The following is a 24,786-nucleotide window of genomic DNA, read 5'->3' as shown; positions in this document are numbered from 1 at the left end:
ATATCACAAGGATCCTCAAGAGCACAGCAAAGAGTGTATTAAAAGACACTTGTATTTATTAACGCTTTCTTTTCCGTATACCAGATTTTATGGAACCACTTCAGAAGGGTGTCAGCCAGTCAGATTCCAGGAATCGGTACTTTAAAGGAAAAATACACACCGGTATTCCATTTCTCCCTAACGATTTTAAGCATCGAAGTATTTAACTAGCATGTGAAATAGCGTATGAAAAAGTGGTAGTTTTAAGCTTTTCTGCTAATATAATATGGAATCGCATATCTAAAGAATTTAATAAAGGTATGATTATATTCGTGTACTGCGACAGGACTGTGTAGGACTGTTTCGCCTCCCTGTTCATGCGAGTTGTCTTGTAGCCTACTGGTCTACGTGCCTGACTAACAACTCGCAGGTTGTGTGTTCAAAGCCAGCTGGTGCTGGACTTTTCTTTTAACAAACATTTCTTTGAGAAAATAGAATAGCGATATTATGGACAATCAATTGACTTTTATATTTCAAAATATTGCAACATGATTGATTCTGAGTCATTTTTGATAACAATGAATAGTCACCTTCTTCCCTTCTGACAACGGTCCCTGCTTCTGTTTCCTGCTTCTATTGTGTGTGTGTGTGCAACAGAGTAAATTTTTATAGAGAAATGGAGGCTGGACAGTATGCGTTACAATATAAACATTTATATTGATTTAAATCGTGTTCTGATTTAAATCGCAAACGCGTGTTTAATTATATGTGTTTTTTAATCATAATAAGGCTAATGCAACATCAATTGATACAGTATCTTTGTCTTCTAAGTATCTTAATAAACTTTCAGCATAGCTTTCTACCCGTTAAGTTTTATATTTCTAGGGATTTTGGGATCAAACGTGGAAGGATTAGATTGTAATCGTTTTTATTTGTCAAATACAGTACGTGATTGTATTTCTGAATGTTATGTGACACCTACAGTAGTTCACTGCTTTAAATACATCGAATGAAGAAAGTTATGGACCCCCTGCAGTTCGCCTACCAGAACAAGAGATCAGTGGATGATGCTGTCTCCCTGGCTCTGCATACAGCCTTGGAACACCTGGACACTAAGAACTCGTATGTGAGAGTGCTGTTTGTGGACTACAGTTCAGCATTTAATTCCATCATACCCTGTCAACTGGTGACAAAGCTCAGGGGATTAGGTCTGTGCAACTCTGTCTGCAACTGGCTGCTGGACTTTCTTATCGAGAGACCACAGGTGGTGCGGATAGGCAATAAAACATCTACACCACTCACCCTGAGCACTGGAACCCCACAAGGCTGCTGTCTGAGTCCAAGGTTGTACTCCCTATTTACTCACGACTGCACAGCCAGACACAGCAATAACCGCATCATCAAGTTTGCCGATGACACCACTATAATAGGACTGATCAGTGATGATGACGAGTCCACTTACAGGGATGAAGTTGTACAGCTGCTTAGGTGGTGTCATAGCAATAACCTGGACTTGAACATAAAGAAAACGAAAGAGCTAATAGTGGACTTTCGGAGACACAGGCCACACACTCACAGCCCACTCAGTATTGATGGAACGGAAGTGGAAACAGTCACCAGCTTTAGGTTTTTGGGAATTCACATCTCTAAAGATCTAACCTGGACTGTGAATACTGACTCTATCATGAAGAAGGCTCAGCAGCGCCTTTATTTCTTAAGGTGCCTCAAGCGATGGGGGATGCCAACACATGTGTTGGTGAACTTCTACCGCTGCACTATTGAGAGCGTCCTCACCAACGGGATCACCGTGTGGTATGGCAACACCTCTTCGCGAGAAAGAAAGGCACTGCAGAGAATGGTCAATATGGCCCAGAAGATCATCGGCTGCGGTCTCACCGAGATTAAACAGCTCTATGAGGACCGCTGCCGTGGTAGAATTCTGGCCATCACAGAGGACAGTCACCACCCAGGGCATGAGCTCTTCACCCCACTGCCCTCAGGCAAGAGATATAAGAGCATACGGACACTTACCACTAGATTCTTCAATAGCTTCTATCCACAAGCAGTGAGACTGGCGAACACATTTAGCCATCCCCCTCGGACCACACCTACACCATCACCATCTACCTCATTGTAATTTATTAATTGTACGTCTCCAGTCATTGTTTACACGTCTGTATTGTTTACATTCAAACTGTCTGCATGTTTACTTGCACATTGTCTATTGTTTGTTTGTACATTGTCTTGATGCACTGTTTGCACTTTGTTTTGTTTTTTACACTTGTTTTATAATCGAGAGACTTTCTGTAAGTAAGAATTCCATTGTACCAGTACCGGTTACATATGGCAATAAAGTTCAAGTTCAAGTTCAAGTTATGTGTAGCACTTTAGATCTTTTTTCTGAACCAGAGAACATCTGATCATGTTTCTCTATAACAATAATAAAAAACTTTATTTTACATATCGCCTTTAAAAGTGGCATCTCAAAGCAATACAGTAGATCGAAAAACAGTTAAAAGGGACCAAAGTAAATACCAGACAATCGCAAATGCGTTTTCAATAAAATTATTTTATTCATTCAGCAGAGAGTGAGAGGGACATCCGGCAGAGAGAGACACACACACCGGTTTTCATTGACAAAATTGTTTTTTTTCAATTCCTCTTGTCTAACAGGAATGCTTTGTTTGTGGACAGACTGTTAGACTAGAGGAAAAGAGCGCCTCCTCCTACGAAGCATTTCGTTGATCCGATCACAAATTATTTTCCAGTCGCACGCAGCAAGGGTTGTAAAGCGCGAAGTAACGCGCTGATTCTTATGGAATGTGTTCCGCCGGGGATTAAAAATTTTTTTTTTTTTAATCGCGTATCTAAGGAAAATTGCAGTATACCTTTGTTCATGCACATCATTATACAGTATCTCATTTTGTATTTCGATAAAAAAAATAGTTTGCCCAGCCACTATTGTTGTTATTGTTTTTATCCTGTAAAGCGCTTTGAGGAGCGCCACACCATCCTTACACAAAGCAGAAACTGATTGTATTTTCCGATAACATACAAGTGCAAAGATTGCAGATTTTAATTGTCTTTTTTCTGAACCAGGGAAAATCTGACCATGTTTCTCTATAACAGTAATAAAAAACTTTATTTTACATATCACCTTTAAAAGTGGCGTCTCAAAGCAATACTGTAGCCCGAAAAAACAGTTAAAAGGGACCAAAGTAAATACCAGACAATCGCAAACGCGTTTTCATTAAAATTATTTTATTCATCAGCAGAGAGTGAGAGGGACATCCAGCAGAGAGAGACACACACACAGGTTTTCATTGACAAAAAGTAATTGTTTTTTTTACATTTTTTTTTACATGTTTTGTTTGTAGACAGACTGGCTTTCTCAGACTTACATTCCCGAATGTCCCCCGCCCCGGTCAACAATCCTAGGAAGAACACGAAACAGCCTGTTAATAACATTGTTACAATTTTGTTCGGTCAGTTCTTCCTCCCAGAATTTATAGATCGCATCGATCAGTTCTTGCTTTGTGACGGGCTTAGCGGTTTTCCGAACGTAGTCTTTCAACGAATGCCAAACCATCTCTATTGGATTTAGATCTGGGGATTCGGCTGGAGTTTTCACCCAGTTCACTCCTTCTGCTATAAGCCTCGCCCTTGCTGCTGTGTGTTTCGGATCGTTGTCTTGAAAGAGACGGTGCCTTGATCCAAACTGCTCCCTGATATATGGGGCAGCATGCTGTGTGACCACGACTTCCTCGAAGAATACACGGTCCATAATTCCTTCGAAAATAAGAAGTGGTCCCAGGCCTCTTCTAGATATACCCCCCCAGACGTGAACCTTCAGTGGATGTTTGGGCTTTGGCTTGTCCACATATCTCCCCTTTTTGCAAAATGCCATTGTTGAAAACTGTTCCAGAGCCACTGTTGTTTCGTCGGTAAAAAGTACATCCTGAAATGCCTCCCCCTGTTCAATCCATTGGAGCGCTTGCTTGAGTCTTTCCTCTTTGTTTTTTAGCCTTATCATGGGGCATGTGTTGGTTTTTCTGTATCTCCATCCAAGCCTCCTGCGTACTCTTCTTATCGATGTCGGGCTAACGGTCGCACCAAGGTCAGCCCATAGCCGTCTTTGGACTTGCATCGCTGGTAGCTCATCATTTTCATCAGTCAGTTTGTCGATAGCTCGCACAATAGGACTTGAAAAAAAAGAGATCAGCAGTTAGTTTTAAAAATAATGTGCGTAGTTGTATTTACATGCAAGAAAGGTATTTTTAGAAATGTATTTACCTTTGAATAGTCCTCGGTTTAGATTCTCTTTGCCTCCTCTCCCCTTTATAATGCCGTCTCACTGTGCTTTCAGAAACGAAGATGTCCATCGAAGCCAACTGTTGTACAATGTCCCGTGTTGACTTCCCGTTTCTTTTCATCTTCATTATTTGGTGTGAGAGAGTCTTCGTGATTTTGGTCATTGTCCGTCCCCTTACCAAAGTGATACAGTGGTGCAGCTTGAATTCTGTACCTATATTCTGTATGGTATGGTACAGATAAAACTTACACCATACCGATGAGCTAATGCCAGGGAAAGACACTCCTATTTTATTTAAAACACAATACGCCAGGAAATGTGTCTGATGCATTAGCAAGTTAAAACAATTGGGTCGAAAACCTGCGCGTAACACCATTTCCTTTTTCTGATCACTCGCTTTCTGGATACACATCTCACCTGTCCTGTTCTTTGTTTTCCTGGTTTGCTGATTATGCCTGCTGCGGTCCACTCCTACCCTCACACCTAAAGAATACTATTTTAAATTTCTTGGCGCAGTTCATTAACCCTTGTATGTGCTGTCCGTGCCCAAAATGCAATTTAAAAAAAAGTCAAAAACCGTGCTCAAAATGCAATGTAGAGCTTAATAAGATACACTCCACAGGTATTCACAACAGCAACATATGAAACGTTTATTTTTTAATTGCGTATTTAAGGAAATCTCAGTATAACTTTGTTCATGAACAAACAGTGGCATGTTACATTATTATTAGTGTTTTTGTTAACAAGGCTCGCCAGCTAATGTGAATCGAAACCTGTCTTGCTAGCTTTTGCATGTGTAAACGGCACTTGAAATAGAGAAAAAAGACCTGACTGACAAGCCAATACATACTCTTAGAGTTTGATTAATAGGGAATATAATACAAAAATATAGTACTAAAAAAGGTACTACCACTTTTAAAGGTGATATGTAAAATTAAGTTTTTTATTATTGTTATAGAGAAACATGATCAGATTTTCCCTGGTTCAGAAAAAAAATCTAAAGTGCTACACATAACTTTCTTAATTCGATGTATTTAAAACAGTGAACTACTGCAGGTGTAACATAACATTCAGAAATACAATCGAGAATAGTTTTGTGGTGTTTGTTTAGATGAAATGTTCCTAAAACGTATAACGGAACAAAATTAAAGACGATTAAAATCTGTAATCTTTCCACTTCTACTGTGAGTCATCGGAAAGTTTCTGCTTTGTGTAAGGATGGTATCGAAAAGCAATCTTAAGTGGTGAGAAAGCTGTGCTCAATGTATTTAAGGGACTTAAAAGTAAAAGGAGATGCTTCATATTGCTTGACTAATTTTAAAAACTAAGTTATAAATGCAGACGCTCCCTCGGTGCCGCGCCGGATGTAAATATCAAAATATACATTCCCAACACTAATTGTACCCATCTGTCATGCAAATAAAACACCTTGAATTGAATTGAATTGAGGGAGAGAGGGGGGGAGGGGGAGAGAGATAGCCAGGACTCAAGGCAAATAAGATACTTATGGGTACACAGGCATTCACAACAGCAACATATGAAACGTTTGCACGTATAGTTAAGTTATTACTTGGTTTTCAAAGTGCAATGAAATACAATATTGCTGTTGTTGCTGTTCTGGTTGTTTTTATCCTGTAAAGCGTTTTGAGAAGCCACCTTTAAAGGCGATATATACTGTAAAACCGCTGATTCTTATGGAATGTGTTCCACAGGGGATTCAAATTTTTATTAATTTATTTTTTAATCGCATATCTAAGGAAATCTCAGTATAACTTTGTTCATGAACAAACAGTGGCATGTACCATTATTATTAGTTTTTTTGTTAACAGGGCTCGCCAGCTAATGTGAATCGAAACCTGTCTTGCTAGCTTTTAAAGTCGTGCGATGTGTAAACGACAATTCAAATAGAGAAAAAAGACCTGACTGACAAGATTTAATAAATGCAGATCAGTAAATCAAGGGACAAAACAACTATTGCGACCGGGTCCTCAATGGGCTTTGACGTGCTAATGCGTTGGTTTAACAGTCCGGGTGTGGCAAGCCTCTAATGTCTCCCGACTTCGGCAAAAGGCACCCGCCTTTCATTGGAAGACAATGAACACACTCTAGCCGTACATGTGAATATAGCATACATACACCAAGGGATTGGGTGAGTTCCCATCACAAAAAAAAAACTGCGAACCTGCACTACAGCGACCATAGTACAGTATGGAGACCAAGACCTTTTACGGGAAGAGACGGGGTGCTTCTGCCGCCCCAGCTTCCAAAGAGCGAAGGGTAAGCAAATACAGCAGAGTTAATCTGAAATACGCAATTACAGCGCATATTACAAGGTATTATTGCCGTTTTTAATTTTAAATTCAATTATAATTATTTCTTCGTAGCCTGTTCTTCAAGAAAACACCGCACGGGCGAAACGATCTTCGAAATCTACCACCAGGACAGTAAAAAAGAAAGCGGTAAGATGGAAAAAAAGAAAAGTTTATTTTGACTTCTGTTCCGCGACGGATGAATACTACTGTGTGACTTTATGTCTTACATGAATTATGTTATTTTGCCACAGGCCGTGGGTCTCTGCTCTCGGCCACTGGCCAGGGTTCCAACCTGTAGAAGCAGCACCTGTATGGAGACATTTCGGCAGCAGCGGGAGCAGTACGATGCATTACTGGGGAGGATTGGGAGGCTAGAGACACTCCTGAAAATGCAGAGGAAGGAGACAGTATGTTCCAGCAGTCAAACAGTTGAGCAGCTGTCTCCCGAAAAGTGCCTCTCCCCGCCGCGCAGGTTGCAATGCCTGGCGGAAGCTCTGCCCCCCGCAGAGCACACATCGCCTCAGGACACTCCATCCCGGCCTCTCCGTTCACCACCGCGCAGGAATCTGTTGATGCCGTCCCCGCCGTCTATCTTCCCCCAGGAAGCACAGCGGAATTCACAGACGCCAGTGGGACAAATAATTCTCCCAGATGTCCAACTGCTACCCATCACCCAGGAGATGGAGGGGGGGTTGTACTTGCAGTGCATTGGCATAGACGGGAAAGCAAGAGCCGACCGCTACGCCGCCCTCGTGTTTCGAAATCTTGTGACTTTTGAAATTTACTGGGGGTGGACCACGTCTGTAAATTTCGATGGGTCCAGAGGCAAAAGTGCCTTGCCTTGCAATCTCCGGGAAACCATTAGTACGATGGTGAATCGGAGATTCTCAACCCTTGCTGCGTGCGACTGGAAAAGAATTTGTGATCGGATCAACGAAATGCTTCGTAGGAGGAGGCGCTCTTTTCCTCTAGTCTAACAGTCTGTCCACAAACAAAACATTCCTGTTAGACAAGAGGAATTGAAAAAAAACAATTTTGTCAATGAAAACCGGTGTGTGTGTCTCTCTCTGCTGGATGTCCCTCTCACTCTCTGCTGAATGAATAAAATAATTTTATTGAAAACGTGTTTGCGATTGTCTGGTATTTACTTTGGTCCCTTTTAACTGTTTTTCGATCTACTGTATTGCTTTGAGATGCCACTTTTAAAGGCGATATGTAAAATAGAAGTTTTTTATTATTGTTATAGAGAAACATGATCAGATTTTCCCTGGTTCAGAAAAAAGATCTAAAGTGCTACACATAACTTTCTTCATTCGATGTATTTAAAGCAGTGAACTACTGTAGGTGCCACATAACATTCAGAAATATGATCACGTATTTGACAAATAAAAATGATTACAATCTAATCCTTCCACGTTTGATCCCCAAATCCCAAGAAATATAAATCTTGATGGGTAGAAAGCTATGCTGAAAGTTTATTAAGATACTTAGAAGACAAATACTGTATCAATTTATGTTGCATTAGCCTGATTATGATTAAAAAACACATATAATTAAACACACGTTTGCGATTTAAATCAGAACACGATTTAAATCAATATAAATGTTTATATTGTAACGCATACTGTCCAGCCTCCATTTCTCTATAAAAATTTACTCTGTTGCACACACACACACAATAGAAGCAGAAAGCAGAAGCAGGGACCGTTGTCAGAAGGGAAGAAGGTGACTATTCATTGTTATCAAAAATGACTTAGAATCGATCATGTTGCAATATTTTGAAATATAAAAGTCAATTGATTGTCCATAATATTGCTATTCTATTTTCTCAAAGAAATGTTTGTTAAAAGAAAAGTCCAGCACCAGCTGGCTTTGAACACACAACCTGCGAGTTGTTAGTCAGGCACGTAGACCAGTAGGCTACAAGACAACTTGCATGAACAGGGAGGCGAAACAGCCCTACACAGTCCTGTTGCAGTACACGAATATAATCATACCTTTATTAAATTCTTTAGATATGCGATTCCATATTATATTAGCAGAAAAGCTTAAAACTACCACTTTTTCACACGCTATTTCACATGCTAGTTAAATTAAATTTATTTATATATTATATATTTATATCTCTGACCAAGGGAAACGTCTCATTTTTTCAAAGAAATGTTTGTTGATTGTTATCAAAAATGACTTAGAATCGATCATGTTGTGATATTTTGAAATATAAAAGTCAATTGATTGTCCATAATATCGCTATTCTATTTTTTCGAAGAAATGTTTGTTAAAAGAAAAGTCCAGCACCAGCTGGATTCAAACACACAACCAGCAAGCTGTTAGTCAGGCACGTAGACCAGTAGGCTACAGGACAACTCGCATGAACAGGGAGGCGAAACAGCCCTACACAGCCCTGTCGCAGTACACGAATATACTCATACCGTTATTAAATTCTTTAAATATGCGATTCCATATTATATTCCCTATTAATCAAATTCTAAAAGTATGCTTGTTGACTCCGGTATCACATTAGTTAAAGACTTTGAAGCTTAAAATGTTTAGGGAGAAATGGAATACTGGTGTGTATTTTTTTCTTTAAAGTACCAAGACCAGCTATATACTGTATGTTTATGTTCCAAAATTAATATCGTTCATGGCCTTCACACGCGTTACAGTATGCTCCTATTCTTTTTATGCTCAGCTTCTAAGATTTCCCTTCAGTGGTAAAATTCAATGTCTACAACGGGCACAGTAAAGACATTTATTATAAGTCTTTCTACGACAGACCAACGGACCACGAGTGCCCCTGTCGGTCAACCAATCACGTACCGCGGTACCCCGCGTCATCTTGCGTCATGATACGCGACACCGCAGCCAATTACCTGTGGTACGTGTCTGTACCGCTCACTTTGAATGGCTGCATCTGTAGTGTCCATAATATTTGCTATTTTAGTTTTTCAAAGAAATGTTTATTTGTTAAATGAAAACTCATGACAATAGCTAGATTTAAACACCCAACTTCAGGCTATCACTTAAGCCAGAGCTTCAGTCACTTAATAATAATAATAATAATAAACTTTATTTTATATAGTGCCTTTAAAGGTGGCTTCTCAAAGCGCTTTACAGGATGACAATAACAATAAATAAGAAGACTACAACAATAAATAAGAAAATTTCACAAGACAGGACACAATTATAATTACAACAATACAACAATAACAATAGAGGAGACCGTGGAAGATGGTATTAAGAAGAGCAGAGGGGTGAAGAATGGAACCAGTTAAGTAAAGGCTTTTCTGAAAAGGAGGGTTTTGAGTCTGGATTTGAAGGAGTTTAGAGAAGGTGACTCTCTAATATCCTTGGGCAAGGAGTTCCAGAGCTTGGGGGCATAGCAGGAGAAGGCCCTGTCGCCCATACAATGTAGACGGGCTTGGGGGACAGTAAGGAGGGCAGAATTTGAAGAGCGGAGGTTGCGAGGTGGGGAGTAGGGCGATAAAAGTTCAGACAGGTATTGAGGTGCCAAGCCATGTAAAGCCTTGTAGGTGAGCATGAGGATTTTAAAGTCTACGCGGAATTTGACCGGAAGCCAGTGCAAGGACTCCAGGATAGGAGTAATGTGAACACTTGCACTAGATCTGGTCAGGATTCTGGCTGCTGAATTTTGGACATACTGCAGCTTGTTCAGAGTAGATTTAGATACCCCAGGGAGCAGAGCATTGCAGTAGTCAATTCGAGAGAATACAAATATGTTGATCAGCTTTTCAGCCACAGTTAATGATAGCATAGGGCGTAGTCTTGCGATATTTCTAAGGTGAAAAAAAGATGTTTTGACAGTATGCTGTACATGTGGATCGAATGTTAAGCCAGAATCGAATATAACCCCAAGGTTTTTCAATTTTGATTGGAGCTCAAGTACAGAGCCATCTACAGACAGGGTTACAGGACTGGCTTTACGAAGTTGATGGGGGGTACCAATAAGCATGACTTCAGTCTTGTCACAGTTAAGATGAAGGAAGTTTTGAGTCATTCAAATTTTTATGTCAGAGATGCAATTAGATAGAATAGAGACAGCCACATCAGTGTCGGGTTTGGTATGGATGTATATTTGAGTATCGTCAGCGTAAAAATGAAAGCTGAGGCCATGTGATCTTAAAAGCTGACCAAGTGGGAACATGTAAATGCTGAAGAGCAAGGGGCCCAGTATTGAGCCCTGAGGGACACCAGACTTGACAAGACCAATTTCAGACCTGTACCCATTGAGAGAGACAAAGTGACAGCGATCGGTGAGGTAAGACTTAAACCATTTGAGGGCAGTGTCAGAGACTCCAAACACAGTCTCGAGACGAGAAAGCAAGATGTTATGGTCAACAGTGTCAAAGGCAGCACTGAGATCAAGAAGGATGAGTATGGAAAGAGAACCAGAATCAGAAGCTATTAGGAGATCGTTGGTGATTTTGACTAGGGCGGTTTCTGTGCTGTGAAGTTGACGGAAGCCAGATTGGAGGGGTTCGAAAAGGTTGTTTGTCATGAGGTGGTTATGTAACTGAAGTGTGACAGCACGTTCTAGAATTTTAGACAGAAAGGGTAAGTTGGAGATGGGGCGAAAGTTGTTAAGATTGTCGAGAGCCATGTTAGGCTTCTTTGGCACTGGGGTAATAGCAGCAGTTTTGAGGACCGTTGGTACAATGCCGGTGCTCAAGGATTCATGTATTATATTGAGGACAATGGGACAGAGAGAAGAGAAACAGGACTGGAATAAAGTGGTGGGAATGGGATCTAAAATAGATGTGGTGGGTTTCATGCGCGTAACTAGTTTGTTTAGGGATGCTGAGTCAAGAAGAGAGAAGCTGGAGAGACGGGAACCAGAGAAGTTGGATGAGGAGGGAGGAGGTGTGGAAATTATATCCGTAGTGGAGAGAATGTGATGCCGGATGTTGTCAATCTTAGAACTAAAGAAATCTAAGAATGTGTTGCAAAGTTGTGATGAGGCAGGTAATGTGGTGGGGCAGTTTGGCTTGAGCAGTCTGTTGATGGTGGAGAAAAGATGTCTGGGATTGTTTTGGTGATTTTCAATGATGTGAGAGAAGTAGGTGGATCTAGCAGACTCTATAGTAACCTTATAATCAGATAAGTAACCTCTCCAGGCCTGATAATGTACATTTAAGCCGGAAAGACGCCACCTACGCTCAAGTTTGCGAGAGGCTGCCTTCATGAAACGCAGATGGTCATTGTACCAGGGGGCAGGGCGAGAGAAGGAGATGGTTCGAGTTTTTAAAGGAGCAAAGGTGTCGAGGGTAGATAAAAGAGCATTGTCAAGTAACTGTATTTTGTCCTCTAGAGGGTCAGAGGAAGAGAAACAGGATAAGGAGGACAGAACAGAATTTGCAAACCTTGGGTGATCAATTGATCGCCAGTTGCGGAAATTTACAGAGCATGAGGGGGAAGTGTTAGAAACAGGTAATTCCAGATTGAAGAGAATGGCTAAGTGGTCAGAGAGGCCTAGATCAAGGGGGGAGCAGTGGGAGACAAAAGAGTCATTTGCAATAATTAGATCTAAGGTGTGTCCTTTGTTATGTGTAGGGGTACAAACAAACTGAGCAAGGTCAAAGCATCCCAAAAGAGAAAGGAAGTCTTTAGCCAGACTGGAGGAAGTTGAATCAATGTGTATATTAAAGTCCCCTAGAATAAGGATCCTTTTAAATGTAAGGGATAAGAATGAGAGAAAATCAGCAAACTCACCTAAGAAGACTTAAGCCATCACACCACAAAGAGTTTGTGCGGCGTTAGATTAATATAATTATATCGTTAATTTCTTTAGATATGCGATTCCATATTATATTCCCTATTAATCAAATTCTAAAAGTATGCTTTTGTTTACTCTGATAATGAGCGTATTCACAGAAAAGCTTAAAACTGTCACTTTTCTCACAAAGTATATTGTAACGCAACGGGGGTTCAGGCGGGCGCCCTTGCCGCATTAGGTCAGCCCTCCACCGTCGGGTGCTCGAACCCAGGACTCCTGTGTCACTCAACAGGGACCCAGTCTGGTGAGCAAAAAAGAGATCTCTCTACAGCCTAGTAGCTGTAATCCTGCTATCACAGGGAAGGGCAGCGACGTCACCGCTCTGGTAAGCCGGCTCTTACACACCCTGATGGCTGTATGCGTTACAATATAAACGTAATATGGTCAGAAGGAGCACGGAAAAACGTTTCCGAAATAACCACATGTAAGACTTTGATGCTTAAAATGTTAAGGGAGAAAGTTGGATACTGGTGTGTATTTTTCCTTTAAACTACCAATACCAGCCATATACTGTTTACATAATAAGTTTATGTTCCTAAATTAATATCGTTTATGAGCATGTGAAAGGCATGGTGAATCGAAGATTCTCAAGACTTACTTTGTATGATTGGAAATGAATACAGGATCAGATCAATGAAATGCTGTGCTGTTATTTTTTGTCAATGAAAAAATAATGTCTTTTAGTTTACAAACAGTTACAAAGAGAGTAGACCATGGTTGTACTTTGAGCTTACAGCCTGTCCAAGGTCATTCATTATTAATACTATTAGTAATATCTTCCATAAAGACTTTGATGCATAAAATATTTCTGCATAATTTTAAACATTTATGACAAAGGTTGTAGGTTGTGTACTTTTGTCCAACTTAGCTATCTTGCTTTTATAAAAAATACTGACTTTTTAATGTTTAATGATTAACTTGCTGTAACACACAGTTGAAATTTATTAAAAGTCTGAAGAGTATACAACTTAAATTCTTAATTGGAAAAAGATTGTCTTTCAGGAGTGATCGGGATTTCAAAGCATGCATTTTCTGTCAACAGCTCAAATGCTGTACATGAGAGGTTTAGCTTCATTAGCTCCACCTGGCAGTGATTCCTGATACTATTATCATAACTGCAGTATTATACCATATGACGCGATATGACGCGTTATGATGCGTTGTGAGGTGACACGCCCACCGTGTTTTACCGCAGCATACCCCGCTCGTTTTGAATGACTGCATCTGTAAAATAGCCAGAGCCTATCAACACTCAGACCAAGGCCTATGTATCCAGATGCTAATAAACCTATGAGTATGTCTTTGTACTATGTGAGGAAACTGGAGCACCTGGAGGAAACATTTGAAGTCCATGTAGATAGCATGATAAGGTCTGTAATGGAACCCAGGGCCTCAGCTGTAAGAGTAGCAATACTAACCACCACTGTATCACTCTACTCTTTCAGTTCTTCAAATTACATTAAAATGTTGTTTTAAAGTGGATGCTGAACTGTCACAACCTAGTTTCTATTCCATTGAAGATATTTCCCCCATCCTTCATGGAGAGAAGGGGAAATACAAATGATTGGTATTAAGAAGAAGGAGAAGGACATATTTGCTCCCAAAGAGAAGCCTTAAGAGTTTCCCATAAGGTTCCATAAGAAATGTCTGGGGTGGTGTTTGTGTCTAAAAGTATTTCTATCTGGGAAATAATAAATTAGATAAAATCCAGGTCAGGGAGCAACAACAGGTTGATTCTCCAAAGGTGGACATGTAGGATCTTCAACTGATAGATGTAGTTCTGTAATAGTTCTGTAATAGGGGAGTTTTACTATTTGCAACTGAAAATTAAATGACTGTTTGAGCATTAAATTATTGTGTGAGATAGACATTGTTTGAAAGAGAGAAAGGAGGACACTTGAAAACTGCCATGAAAGAGTGTAAGAAAACTCCACACATCAGAGATAGTGTAAAAAAGTCATTTGTACTTTACAAATTATAAAAAGAAAATCTTGTGATAGGAGTTCTATTTGTGATGTTTATAACACTATGACAACAGTGGTGTAGATAATGAAATTTGTTGTTACTTGATCTGCCTTAAGGCACTCACACGTATATGCAAGTATATGTACACATAAAGTCTGCATCAGGAGACGTACAGAGTATAGATTAACAATCTGTTTCACAATACTATTCACTGTGTAATTTAAAATCTTATGGACTTTATCATCTCAGACACAATATTTAGGCTACCAAGAGAGACTATAGGGTTTCTATCCATTTCCACTTCTGCTTTTCCTGGTGAGGATTGCGGTGAGGCAAGTGCAAGCCAATCATACATGGGGACAATTTGGAGGCCACAGTAAGGGCCAAGAGGGGAAATTTGGCCTGGACACTGGAATGACCCCCTACTCTTCTTGAGAAATGCCCAGGGATCTTTAATGACCACTGAGAGTCAGGACCATGGTTGAAGGTCTCATCAGAAAGACTATACTGGGGCATTAGGACCCACACAGACTGCAGGGTGGGTGCCCCCCACTGGTCCCACTAACACCTTGTCCAGCAGCAAACGTAGTTTCCGAGGAGGTTTCCCATCCAGGTTGGCCAGGGTCAACCCTGCTTAGCTTCAGTGGGTAGCCAGTTGAGAGCTGCAGGGTGATATAGCTGCTGGCCCATTTCCTTCCATTTTATCCAATACAGTGATGTTGTAGAGCAAGAGCCTATCCCAGCAAGCAATGGGCATAAGGCAGAATACACCCTAGATGGTACACCAGTGCATTACGGGGCACATACAAACACAAAAACAAACTTATACAGTACCAAGGCCAGTTTTCTCAGAAGTCACTTAATCTAACAGTAAGTTTTTGCATTGTGAAAGGAAACCTATGCAAACACAGAGCAAGGTCTAGAATTAAACTCAGGGCCCCAGTGCTTCAAGGCAGCAATGCTGATCACTGGGTTGCCTGATATGCATGTTACTAAGTTTAAATATTATATTTTAATTTGAGGTAACTTTTATTAATTAAAATAAAAGGGGCTATTATTGACTCTTGAGAAGTGTCAGAGATATGCAGATCCATACATACAATAGTTTGCATGAGTTAACTTTTGGTACATCCATTCTAAAATCCCTACTCTACAAGTTATTACCTATAGGAGTTGTTTAAGGAGACATACACCTGACATTCAAATGACTTATTCGGTTTTGTTGTCATCTAAGAATTTTATATTAGGTAGAAAAATGTACTCTTCAGCAAGACAATGACCTCTACTAGAGCACGGTCACATTGAAGTTAACTTGCAAAAGGAAAATTCTATAGAAATTCATGGTAAGACTTGGCAATTCCATCAGCTATGCCCAGAAAACTGTAGAACATTTGCCAGGAGAAAAGGATCAAATTAACTCACATCAGTTTGCTGTAGTTGCTGGTAAGCTGTACTGCAGCATGATGATTGATCAAAACCCAACCACAAATCTCAGTGCACTGCTAAAGATGTTATTATAGAAGCAGTGAATAGCAAGATCAGAAATTCTAAGGGGGATCTTTCATCCACATGCAAAGTGTACAGTATATACTGTACACTATGGTAATTGGCTATGTCGGATAAAACGGAATGTCAGATAAATAAAAGTCAGATAAACGCGACTCTGTTGTACTGAATTATGGGTCTAAAACCTTTTGCTTATCTCTAAACTTCAATTTGTATATCTTCTTACAGTTTTTGCTGACATTCAGCATCCTACACATTTAATAATGATAAATCAGATCATTACAGCTCTGGATAAAAATAAATACTGTTTCTGCTGCTTGAAATGAAAGTAGCCAAAGATTTTCTGAACTGATGTTGACACAATAATATAATGCTAAAATTGTAAAATTTTATAAGCCCCCATTTGTCATACAAAATGTTAACAGGATCACCTCCTAAAAATGTCATATCCAGAATATTTATATTCTTGTATATTTATACAAGTGCACATGAACACATAATTGCAGATCACAAATTGATTTTCTATCCTTTACTCTTAGGAAGAAGAATCATGGAAATAATACAAGGTACCAAAGAAATCACCAAGGCTGAAGATGTACGAAATGACAAAAAAATGCTAATGAAACCTTATGCTAATTGGGAAGAGTTTTTGATGCCAGCTCCAATTTCCATAGCCATTTTAGGAGAATCAGTCTTTATCTCTTCTAATACAGACTTTTCTATCAATAAAAATCCCCCAAAAGATGGCTTTAAATTCATTCGTTACCCAGAGTCCTTCCGCACCTGTCTCATGCAAGTGTGCAATGCTGGATGGGGTGCGTTCAACGAGGCCCATAAGAACATGGACCAGATTCGTCTCCACTCTGCCAATGTGCCAGAGTATGTAAAATTAGCAGTCGAGTTGATTGTCCGAGATGACGACAAGCTCATCGAGCTCATGCTCCCTGACCAGCTAGAAAACATCAGCTCCATAGCAGAGGAGTGTAAAATCCTGTCAGAGCTCACAGAGAAAAAATTCACCTTTGTCATTGATCTGATTCAAGAGCTGATGGAGGCCTGTTTGAATGCTAAGGCAGCCTATAGTGAAGAATTAGAAGAACTGAAGCAGAAAATAGAGGAATCCAAGTTGAGGAAACAAACAGCAGAAGAAGGAAAACGTAGAGCAAATAAGACATTTGAAAACATGCAAAAGCAGTTGGATGAAGCTCAACAAGAATATAAAAAAGCCTTGGATTCTCTGCCCAGTGGTTGGGATATTGTTGGCATGAACTTTGTGGAGGGCCTCACTAATTTAGTTAATATCTGTTATAGTGCTTGTACTGCAAGTGTAACTAAGCTTGGAAGAAAAACAAGTAAGGAGCAAAATCCCATTGCGTTAGGCAATGTTTATGCCAAATCACAGGTTCTCTTGAGTCTCCTAGAACTAGTTAAGTCTTTTTTTCATGAAGACAAAATACATTGGGGCGTACTTTATGATCAAAAGAAGGAATGTGCAAAGTCTGAGTGGGTGGCAGATCAAGTGAAAAGAGTTAAGGAATCTTTGGAAAAAGAAGAAGACTGCAAGCCAAAAATAACAGCAATGCAAATGTGCGAAGACATTCTTACAATCTGCTCTTGTCTAACAGATATTGCTCCAGACAATGTCTGTGAAGAAAGCAAACAAAAAGAGTTAATAACAAAACTAAAAAAGTTGAAAACACAGGCTATGAAGTTTGATACCGAGAGTAAAGGCTTCACAGGTGCCTCTGCCTTTCCTGTAACCCCCCCACAACTGGCCAAACAGCAAGAGGAGCAAAGTACACAGAGAAAAAGTGCAGGTGACGTCGCAGCTGACAACGCCCGTTTTCGCATAGAGCAGAGTCGAGCTCAGATGAATCAAGCACAAGAGATGTTCCAGAAAAGCTTGGAAAATCTGGACAAATACCACAGTGACCTGACTGAAATCCTAGTCACAATGAGGAGCTGTGAGGTGAAAGAAATCGACTTCAAGACCACTATTAAAATGCTGACGAAGGGACTGGATGCGATGGGAAAAGTAAAGGAACAATGGGAGAAGATGGTATTCTTTTTCCACATGCTCTCCAACATAATCAAAACCAACCTAAACAAACATTTAAAGGATGTTGTCCAAACTGCAGAAAAAGCAGGTTCTTCCAAGCTTGGCTATTCAGCAAAATCATTCCTGAGAGATCTGCTGTATAACCAAGCTTTCCAAGCATCTAATATTGCCAGTTTGGTGAACATGATCTCTGGGACCTACACAGAGATCTCCAACTTGTACCTCATGGATAGAATCAGCAGCTTGGGGAAACTCATGGCCTTAGACCCCAGCAAATCTGACTTTGATACAGAACGGAAAAAGTTACAGATTGGCTGTGAAGAAGCAGAAGCAGGAATAAAAACAATTGTACTGAAAAATAAAATAGAATTTGAAAGGAATACAAAATCAAGAACAGAGAAGATTGAAAAAGCACTCAATGGAGCATTGCCCCCAGCCTCTGAGGAAGAGATAAAAGAAGTTAGACAATGTGTTGAAGTGGGAATGAAGATGTCAACTCAAGAAGAAGAAGATGAGGGGCAGTATTGTTAGCTCTTACATTTTTCTGCTGAAAATGCAAAGAAATAAATGTACGAGTCCTACAAAATATGCTTCTTTGTCATACAGGCTTATACTATAACATGATAGACGTGATACTGGAAAACATTGCTTAATAGAAAACTGCAGGATTTGTTCAATGGGAATAAACGGGCTCGGGGTAGTTAGTTTGGATTCACGGAAACTAATATATTTTTTTCTGCAATAATACAGTATACACATTTCTGTAGTAATATTATTAGTTTGATTATAGTATTACGAATTAATTGGAGTGGAATATATTTTTCTATTTTTATTGCTTATTGCTTTAGGTACATATGTGTTTCCTGCAGGTATTGTGATGATACTTTTATAATGGACAGCCTCAGAGTAGATCTTGTCTATAACAGAATTGTTCTACAACAATATGATAAATGTGTTTGCTTAGTCGTGATTTGTTTCTAAATCTTTGAAATTTCATTTGCTGCTTCTACGGTTTGCTTCCTCCATATTTGAAAATATGACCATTTCAATATTTAAACAGGAATCTAGGTCACAGATATAAAATTAATAAAGAGCAGTGGTCCTAGTAGAGATCCCTGTGGTACTTGATTACATCACGTCAAACTAACACATCCTTATCTGTATCATCTGTTTTCTGTTTAATAATTAATTCTCACTTGTTTCCCTGAATCCCTACCAGATTTGAGAATTAATTTGAGAATTAACCTGTTCTTTTTATATACATTTGTAGCGGCAAAGCTTATTAATAAGACAGAATTAAGTGTTGCTGTGCTTCCTAAATGAGGCCCCATCTCTCTTTCTCATCTCTGTGGTGCAGCCACAGAGAAGCTATTCATGCATTTCTGATTTAGATTTATCTTTGAGATAAGAAGCAGCTTCCAAATGGGGATGTGCCCAGCCATGCTTGGCTATCACGATCAATGGCCATTCCTGGCGCTTATCTGTCTTTAAGATTTTTGGGAACATCTGGATTGCGGTCCTAGATGTCAGAGGTCATTGTGACTCATCTCTCACTTTGACCAACCAATCAGGAACCTGCAGGGCGTGGTAACCCCATGTGGGTCAGAAATGGCCACTAAACTTTCGACCAATCACCACCTGTCTTGGTCCTGGTTTAAAAGACACTGCACAGCTCAGAAACTTTGCTTCTCCGGCCACTTTTCACACCCTCAGAGACAATCACGTGACAGTGAGTGTTGTCTGGGACTGGAACCTTGTTTCAGCAAAGTGTCGGCCCAAGGAATGCCCGTACATAAATTGCTAGCCGACACCAATGTGGACGCTTCGCTTGATCACCAGAGTATACGTTTGGACTCTTGTCGACAACTTGAATACGTTTTTATTCAGCAACAGCGCTACACCAGAAGCAAACCGAGTTTCTTCCCTCTAAAAAGTGACTTGCTCGGACCCGTGGTCACGCTCTGTGCATAGAGACTTTCTACTAATCAGCCAGACTACTAGTAGGTTCCTGAGAGAGACACTGTCGGTATGTCGCCACAGCAGAAATCTCTCCTCCTAATTCGTCCATCTCCGAGCTGCACCAAGACTGGTTGGCAAAAAGCCAGAGGACGATGCCTATTGGCTATTGGACACAGCCGCTAGCTGGTCTTGGTATCTGTACCAGGAAATACGAATCTACATCTGGAAAAGTAAACCCAATGTTCTACATTGCATCTCTAGAATTCAACTGTTACCTCAACACAAGTTGATATCAATCCAATTCATATGAGTAATGTATTTACTTTTGAGTAGCTAATGTAGACTGATTAACGGTAGTATAGCAGAATGGTATACTGAAGCATATTCTTTGTTTGTATCTCTTTGTGTTTTGCATCTCTTCGAGATTATATACCTTGCATTTTGATAACCCTCACAGTAAGATCTGCCACCTGTATCTAGGCAGACTGTTATATGTTTTATGCACAATTTATGTATTAATAAATGTATCTCGTTTATTGAATCTATGTGCGTGCGTCGCTGATTGATTGATTATCTAAAAGCCATAACGAACCACCTGGTGATTGCTGCTACAATTAATAAATTGCCCCAATAAATTCACAAAACCCCTACAGAAGGTAAAAGGGGATGCCCGATGTGAGTGAAAGTGGGAAGTAGATAATGTGTACGCTTTTGATGTTTTTATTGTTTGTGAACATACACACACAACACTCAAAACATAAACGCACCTCATAATAAAAGAGCAAATCACTTAGTAGGAGGATTTAAAGGACATTGGGAGCCGAGAATAGCTCTGACTGGAGCCTAGTGCGTAAGTCCACCCTGGGGCAAAAGCATCAATGCTGGCGTTCTGGGGATGGTAAGTTACTTATCTGGGAGGAGAGTTGCACGTGTTCTCGTTCCTTACTTGTGAACAGTGCAAGGTACAGTAAGTCTTCTCTAAAGACTCTGAGAGGCATTTAGATCTGGAGGTAACAGACGCCCCTAGTTGCATGACTGCAGCAATGCACAGTTTTTTTCCAAGTGTAAAGCAATTGTCTATGAGCTGTTACCTCACATGACACAGTAAGAAACTGTACATGTGTGCTAACTGGCTGTCTGATGAAGCAGTGGAGGTGTCTGATTATGTATCAGACAAATGCAAGTTAAAGAATGTGAGGAAAAGCTGAAAAAAAGCACAGACTCTCAGATGGTGTTTGGGCTGAACAGTGGTGTAAGGATAAACAGACAGATATTGGAATAAGTGATATTGTGTTTATAAAAAGTTACACTGTTGAAGGAGATACATGTAGAGGTGAAACAAAATACAGTGCATTTACGCTAAAACCAAAACTATAATGTTCATGAGGTGTAACACATAATCTAATAATTTAAGGGTGTAGTACAAAAAATATTCAAGAGTTGTATGTGTGTTTTATGAATTTGTGTGCCGACCTGTGTGTGTGTAAAAGACCTCAGTGCGTAACTGTGAGTTTTGGTACAGTAAATGACGCTGCGAGTGTGTTTAGCCAGCCGGACTGGCTAGAGACTTAACTAAAGAAACTTGACTAAAGCAAATCAAAATCAACTTAAGTGACTAGAAAACATAAGAGCGTCTAAAACGTATAAGTACAAATACCAGCACAGTACAGGTGGACCTAAATGAGTTATCTAAACATAGTATTTGTATTAAATTAATTTAAACAAAAGTTGAAATATATTAAGACAGTACAGTCCCGCAGTGGTTAGCATTTGTGCTTTGTACTACTTAGGCTTAGGTTCAATTAAAGGGGTGATTCCTCATTGGTAATTAAGCAGAATTATTTGAGTGGTTTGAAACCAGATATCGCTAAAATGCTGTAAATTCAGAATCATGACTGGTGAATAACACCACTGTGAAATTTGCAGAACTGGCTAAACTCTGCCGACAGATTGAGATAAATAAGGTGGCTAAGGTACGGAAATAGACAGGGTGACCAGGGGAGATCTCTGGTTTGCAATTATTGTAAAAAAATACAGGTCATTTTAAGAGAATCTGGAGACAGTGCATGCAGGATGAAGAAAGCAGGGATTTGCCCTGTGGTTCATTTGACAGGGAAGAACAGGAAAAAAATCATCTCCCAGCTAAGAGATTTGTCTGATGAGGATAAACGGTCTTTTGAGAGAGCTTCCTTGTAGCCTCCCTTAGTCTATCCCAGTCAATTGGGCAAAATGAGTTCAAGCTAAAATGTACTATTAATGGGGTGTCTGTTTCTCTGTTATGGGATATTATAGCACAATTGTCATGCTTCTCTCATTTCACTGCTCAAAGGTGTGGTGTAGAGTATATGGGGAGACAGCAGGAGGCCACAGGAGTAGGGGGGCAGCAAGCTGTGCTCTCTAAATAAAAGGTCGTTACATTGATTTAGGAGGAGACGTGCACTTTATCACTCAAATGTGGGTGGGTTCCACTGGGATGCCCTGCAGCATTTACAGGGAATTACTTTATACAGAACAGTGTATCACGTGGCTCTGAGACAGCACTTACATGACCTACCGCAACTGACCTCTGTGATCATTCAGTATGTCGATGATATTCTGATTGCTTGCCCTGATGAGGAAACCCACAAGTCTGAGCTGCATCAGGTTTTGGAGATTCTAGCTAAAAAGGGACATAAAGTTAGTTACGATAAGGTCCAACTGTGTTTAGGATTGTGTAATTTTAACAAGGCCTGGATGGACTCTTTTTGAGCACAACTCATAACAGATCTGTTTAAGGGGGGAGTGCAGTCCAAGAACAAGATTGCCTTGGATACAGCAGCAAAAGCCGCCTGTAATAATTTGAAACAAGCTCTTTTACAGGTGCTAGGACTGGAGTTTCCTCAGATGGATCAACCATTCCTTTGTATGTAAGTGTGGAAAATGGGTTCTGGGCAGCTGTGCTGACGCAGGAGCATTGAGGTAGGCACTTCCCGGTGGGATACTATTCAGGACCATTAGATGCTGTTGCCAAAGGGTGGGGGGGCCTTGAAGATTTAATGAAGATTTAATACTGTTTACCGATGGGTCCTTTCTGGTGCATGAGGGAGAGCGGAGATCAGGCTGGGCTGTTATGACAGAATTTGATGTATTAACGACCGGAAAGATGCCCTCACTTCCTCAGCACAGCAAGCCAAGTTGAGAGCACTGATTCAAGCTTGTAAATATGCTAAAGGAAAAACTGTAACAATTTATACAGATTCTATATATGCATTTGGTGTATGCCATGATTTTGGATGGCTGTGGAGGAAAAGAGATTTCCTCTCCACGGCAGGGACGCAGGGAAGAATGCTGGATTGGTCTCTGAACTGTTAGAAGCTTTGCAGCTGCCGACTGAAGTAGCTGTGGTAAAGTGTAAAGGACACAATAAAGAAATGTCTCCAGTAACTTGAGGGAATAACCTTGCAGATGCAGCTGCCAGGCGTGCAGCCCTGGGAATGCATTGTCTCTTGAGACCTCTGTTGGTGGAAAAGGGACAGTTACAGGACATTCAGGCTGAGGCCTCCAGAACAGAGAAATGCAAATGGTTAGAAAGGAATGTGGGGCTGCATGATAATTATGTCAACTACAGCTCAGGTGCGGGTGCTACAGCTCAAACGTCCTGCTCCTGAGGGACCTTTCATGCACTGGCAAATTGACAATTGTAGCTTGCCAGTATGTAAAGGGAAAACTGGACTCTTAAAGATTGTGGATCTGTTTTCCCGGTGGGTTGAGGCCACTGCCTCTTTAACTGCCCAGCCGCTTGGATTCTGATCAAGGGACATACTTAACAGGGAAGGTGTGTCAGGCTGTGGCTGCGTTGTTAGGGGTGAGATGGAACCTTCATTGCCCCCATCACCCTCAGTCTGCAGGAATGGTGAAACAAATGAACAGAACTCTGAAAGACTGACAAGATGTTATCTAATGACTGAAGGAACACTGTGGGTAGATGCTCTGCCTACGGTCCTGTGTAGCCTGCTGGCTGAATCAAACAGAACTGTGGGACTGAGCCCATTTGAGATCATCATGGGCCGACCAATGAAACTCCCTGGAGGGCCAAATTTGGCTAATAGATTGTTGAGTTTGCTATCTAATTCTCTATTGCAGTATTGTAGGTTCTTAACTAAAGTGGTGCACGGGGCTGGTGAACAGGTGCTGGATGCTTGGGGACTTCCAGTTGTAGTGGTTTGATGGGTTTACTGAGACAATTATTAATTGTAGCAGTAATCACAAGATTGTTCGTTGGGGGTTTTAGAAAATCAATCGTCAGAACAACTAACAACGCACACACACGGGTTCAATACACGAGATACATTTATTAATATAAATTGTGCACCAAACATATACTAGTCTGCCTGGATACGAGCGGCAGACCTTACTGTGAGGGTTATCAATATACAAGGTATATAATCTCGAAGAGATGCAAACACAAAGAGATACACAACAGAGAATATATGTCAATATATATCGTTCGGTTACCAAATCGCTAATCAGTGTTATTACCCACTGTTACTCTAAACTCGGAAGTAAATACATTACTCATGAATTAAATTGATAACAACTTGTGTTGAGGTACAATTGAATTCTCGAGACGCAATGTAGAACATGGGGTTTACTTATCCACTGTGTATGGATTTGGAATTTCCCGGCACGAACACCAAACCAGCTGACAGGCTCTGTTGCAGCCTCTGTTCCAGCGGTTGTCCAATGGGCGTTGTGTCGGCGTCCTCTGGCTACCGGCCAACCAGTCGAGGTGCAGCTCGGAGTAGGACGGGCGGAGGAATCTGACTGCGGCGCGCAGGGCAGTCGTTGCTCTGAGGGGATCTACCAGCAGTCCGGCTGGCTAGTAGAAAGTCTCTATGCACAGAGTGTGACCGCGAGTCCT

At 40.5% G+C, this 24,786-nt stretch overlaps 2 protein-coding genes across 2 annotated transcripts in view; both read left to right on the top strand.

Moving 5' to 3' along the window:
- The window catches only part of LOC148646899 (protein NLRC3-like), a 1,251,308-nt gene that overhangs the window by 971,763 nt on the left and 254,759 nt on the right, over positions 1 to 24,786 (top strand). The window lies entirely within an intron of this gene.
- On the top strand, positions 16,413 to 20,427 carry LOC148646901 (uncharacterized). The gene has a single exon (XM_088608921.1). The coding sequence runs from the start codon at positions 16,419 to 16,421 to the stop codon at positions 18,456 to 18,458; it is 2,040 nt and encodes a 679-aa protein (XP_088465047.1). The 5' UTR covers positions 16,413 to 16,418; the 3' UTR covers positions 18,459 to 20,427.

This window comes from Lepisosteus platostomus, chromosome 16 (genome assembly GCF_059453375.1).
Source record: "Lepisosteus platostomus isolate fLepPlt1 chromosome 16, fLepPlt1.hap1, whole genome shotgun sequence".
Taxonomy (NCBI): domain Eukaryota; kingdom Metazoa; phylum Chordata; class Actinopteri; order Semionotiformes; family Lepisosteidae; genus Lepisosteus; species Lepisosteus platostomus.
Note: the sequence above shows the minus strand (reverse complement) of the source record. Positions and strands in the feature narration are given on the sequence as shown.

Excerpts from the sequence above, each read along its gene's own strand:
- LOC148646901 (XM_088608921.1), top strand. The coding sequence starts at position 16,419 with ATGGAAATAATACAAGGTACCAAAGAAATCACCAAGGCTGAAGATGTA.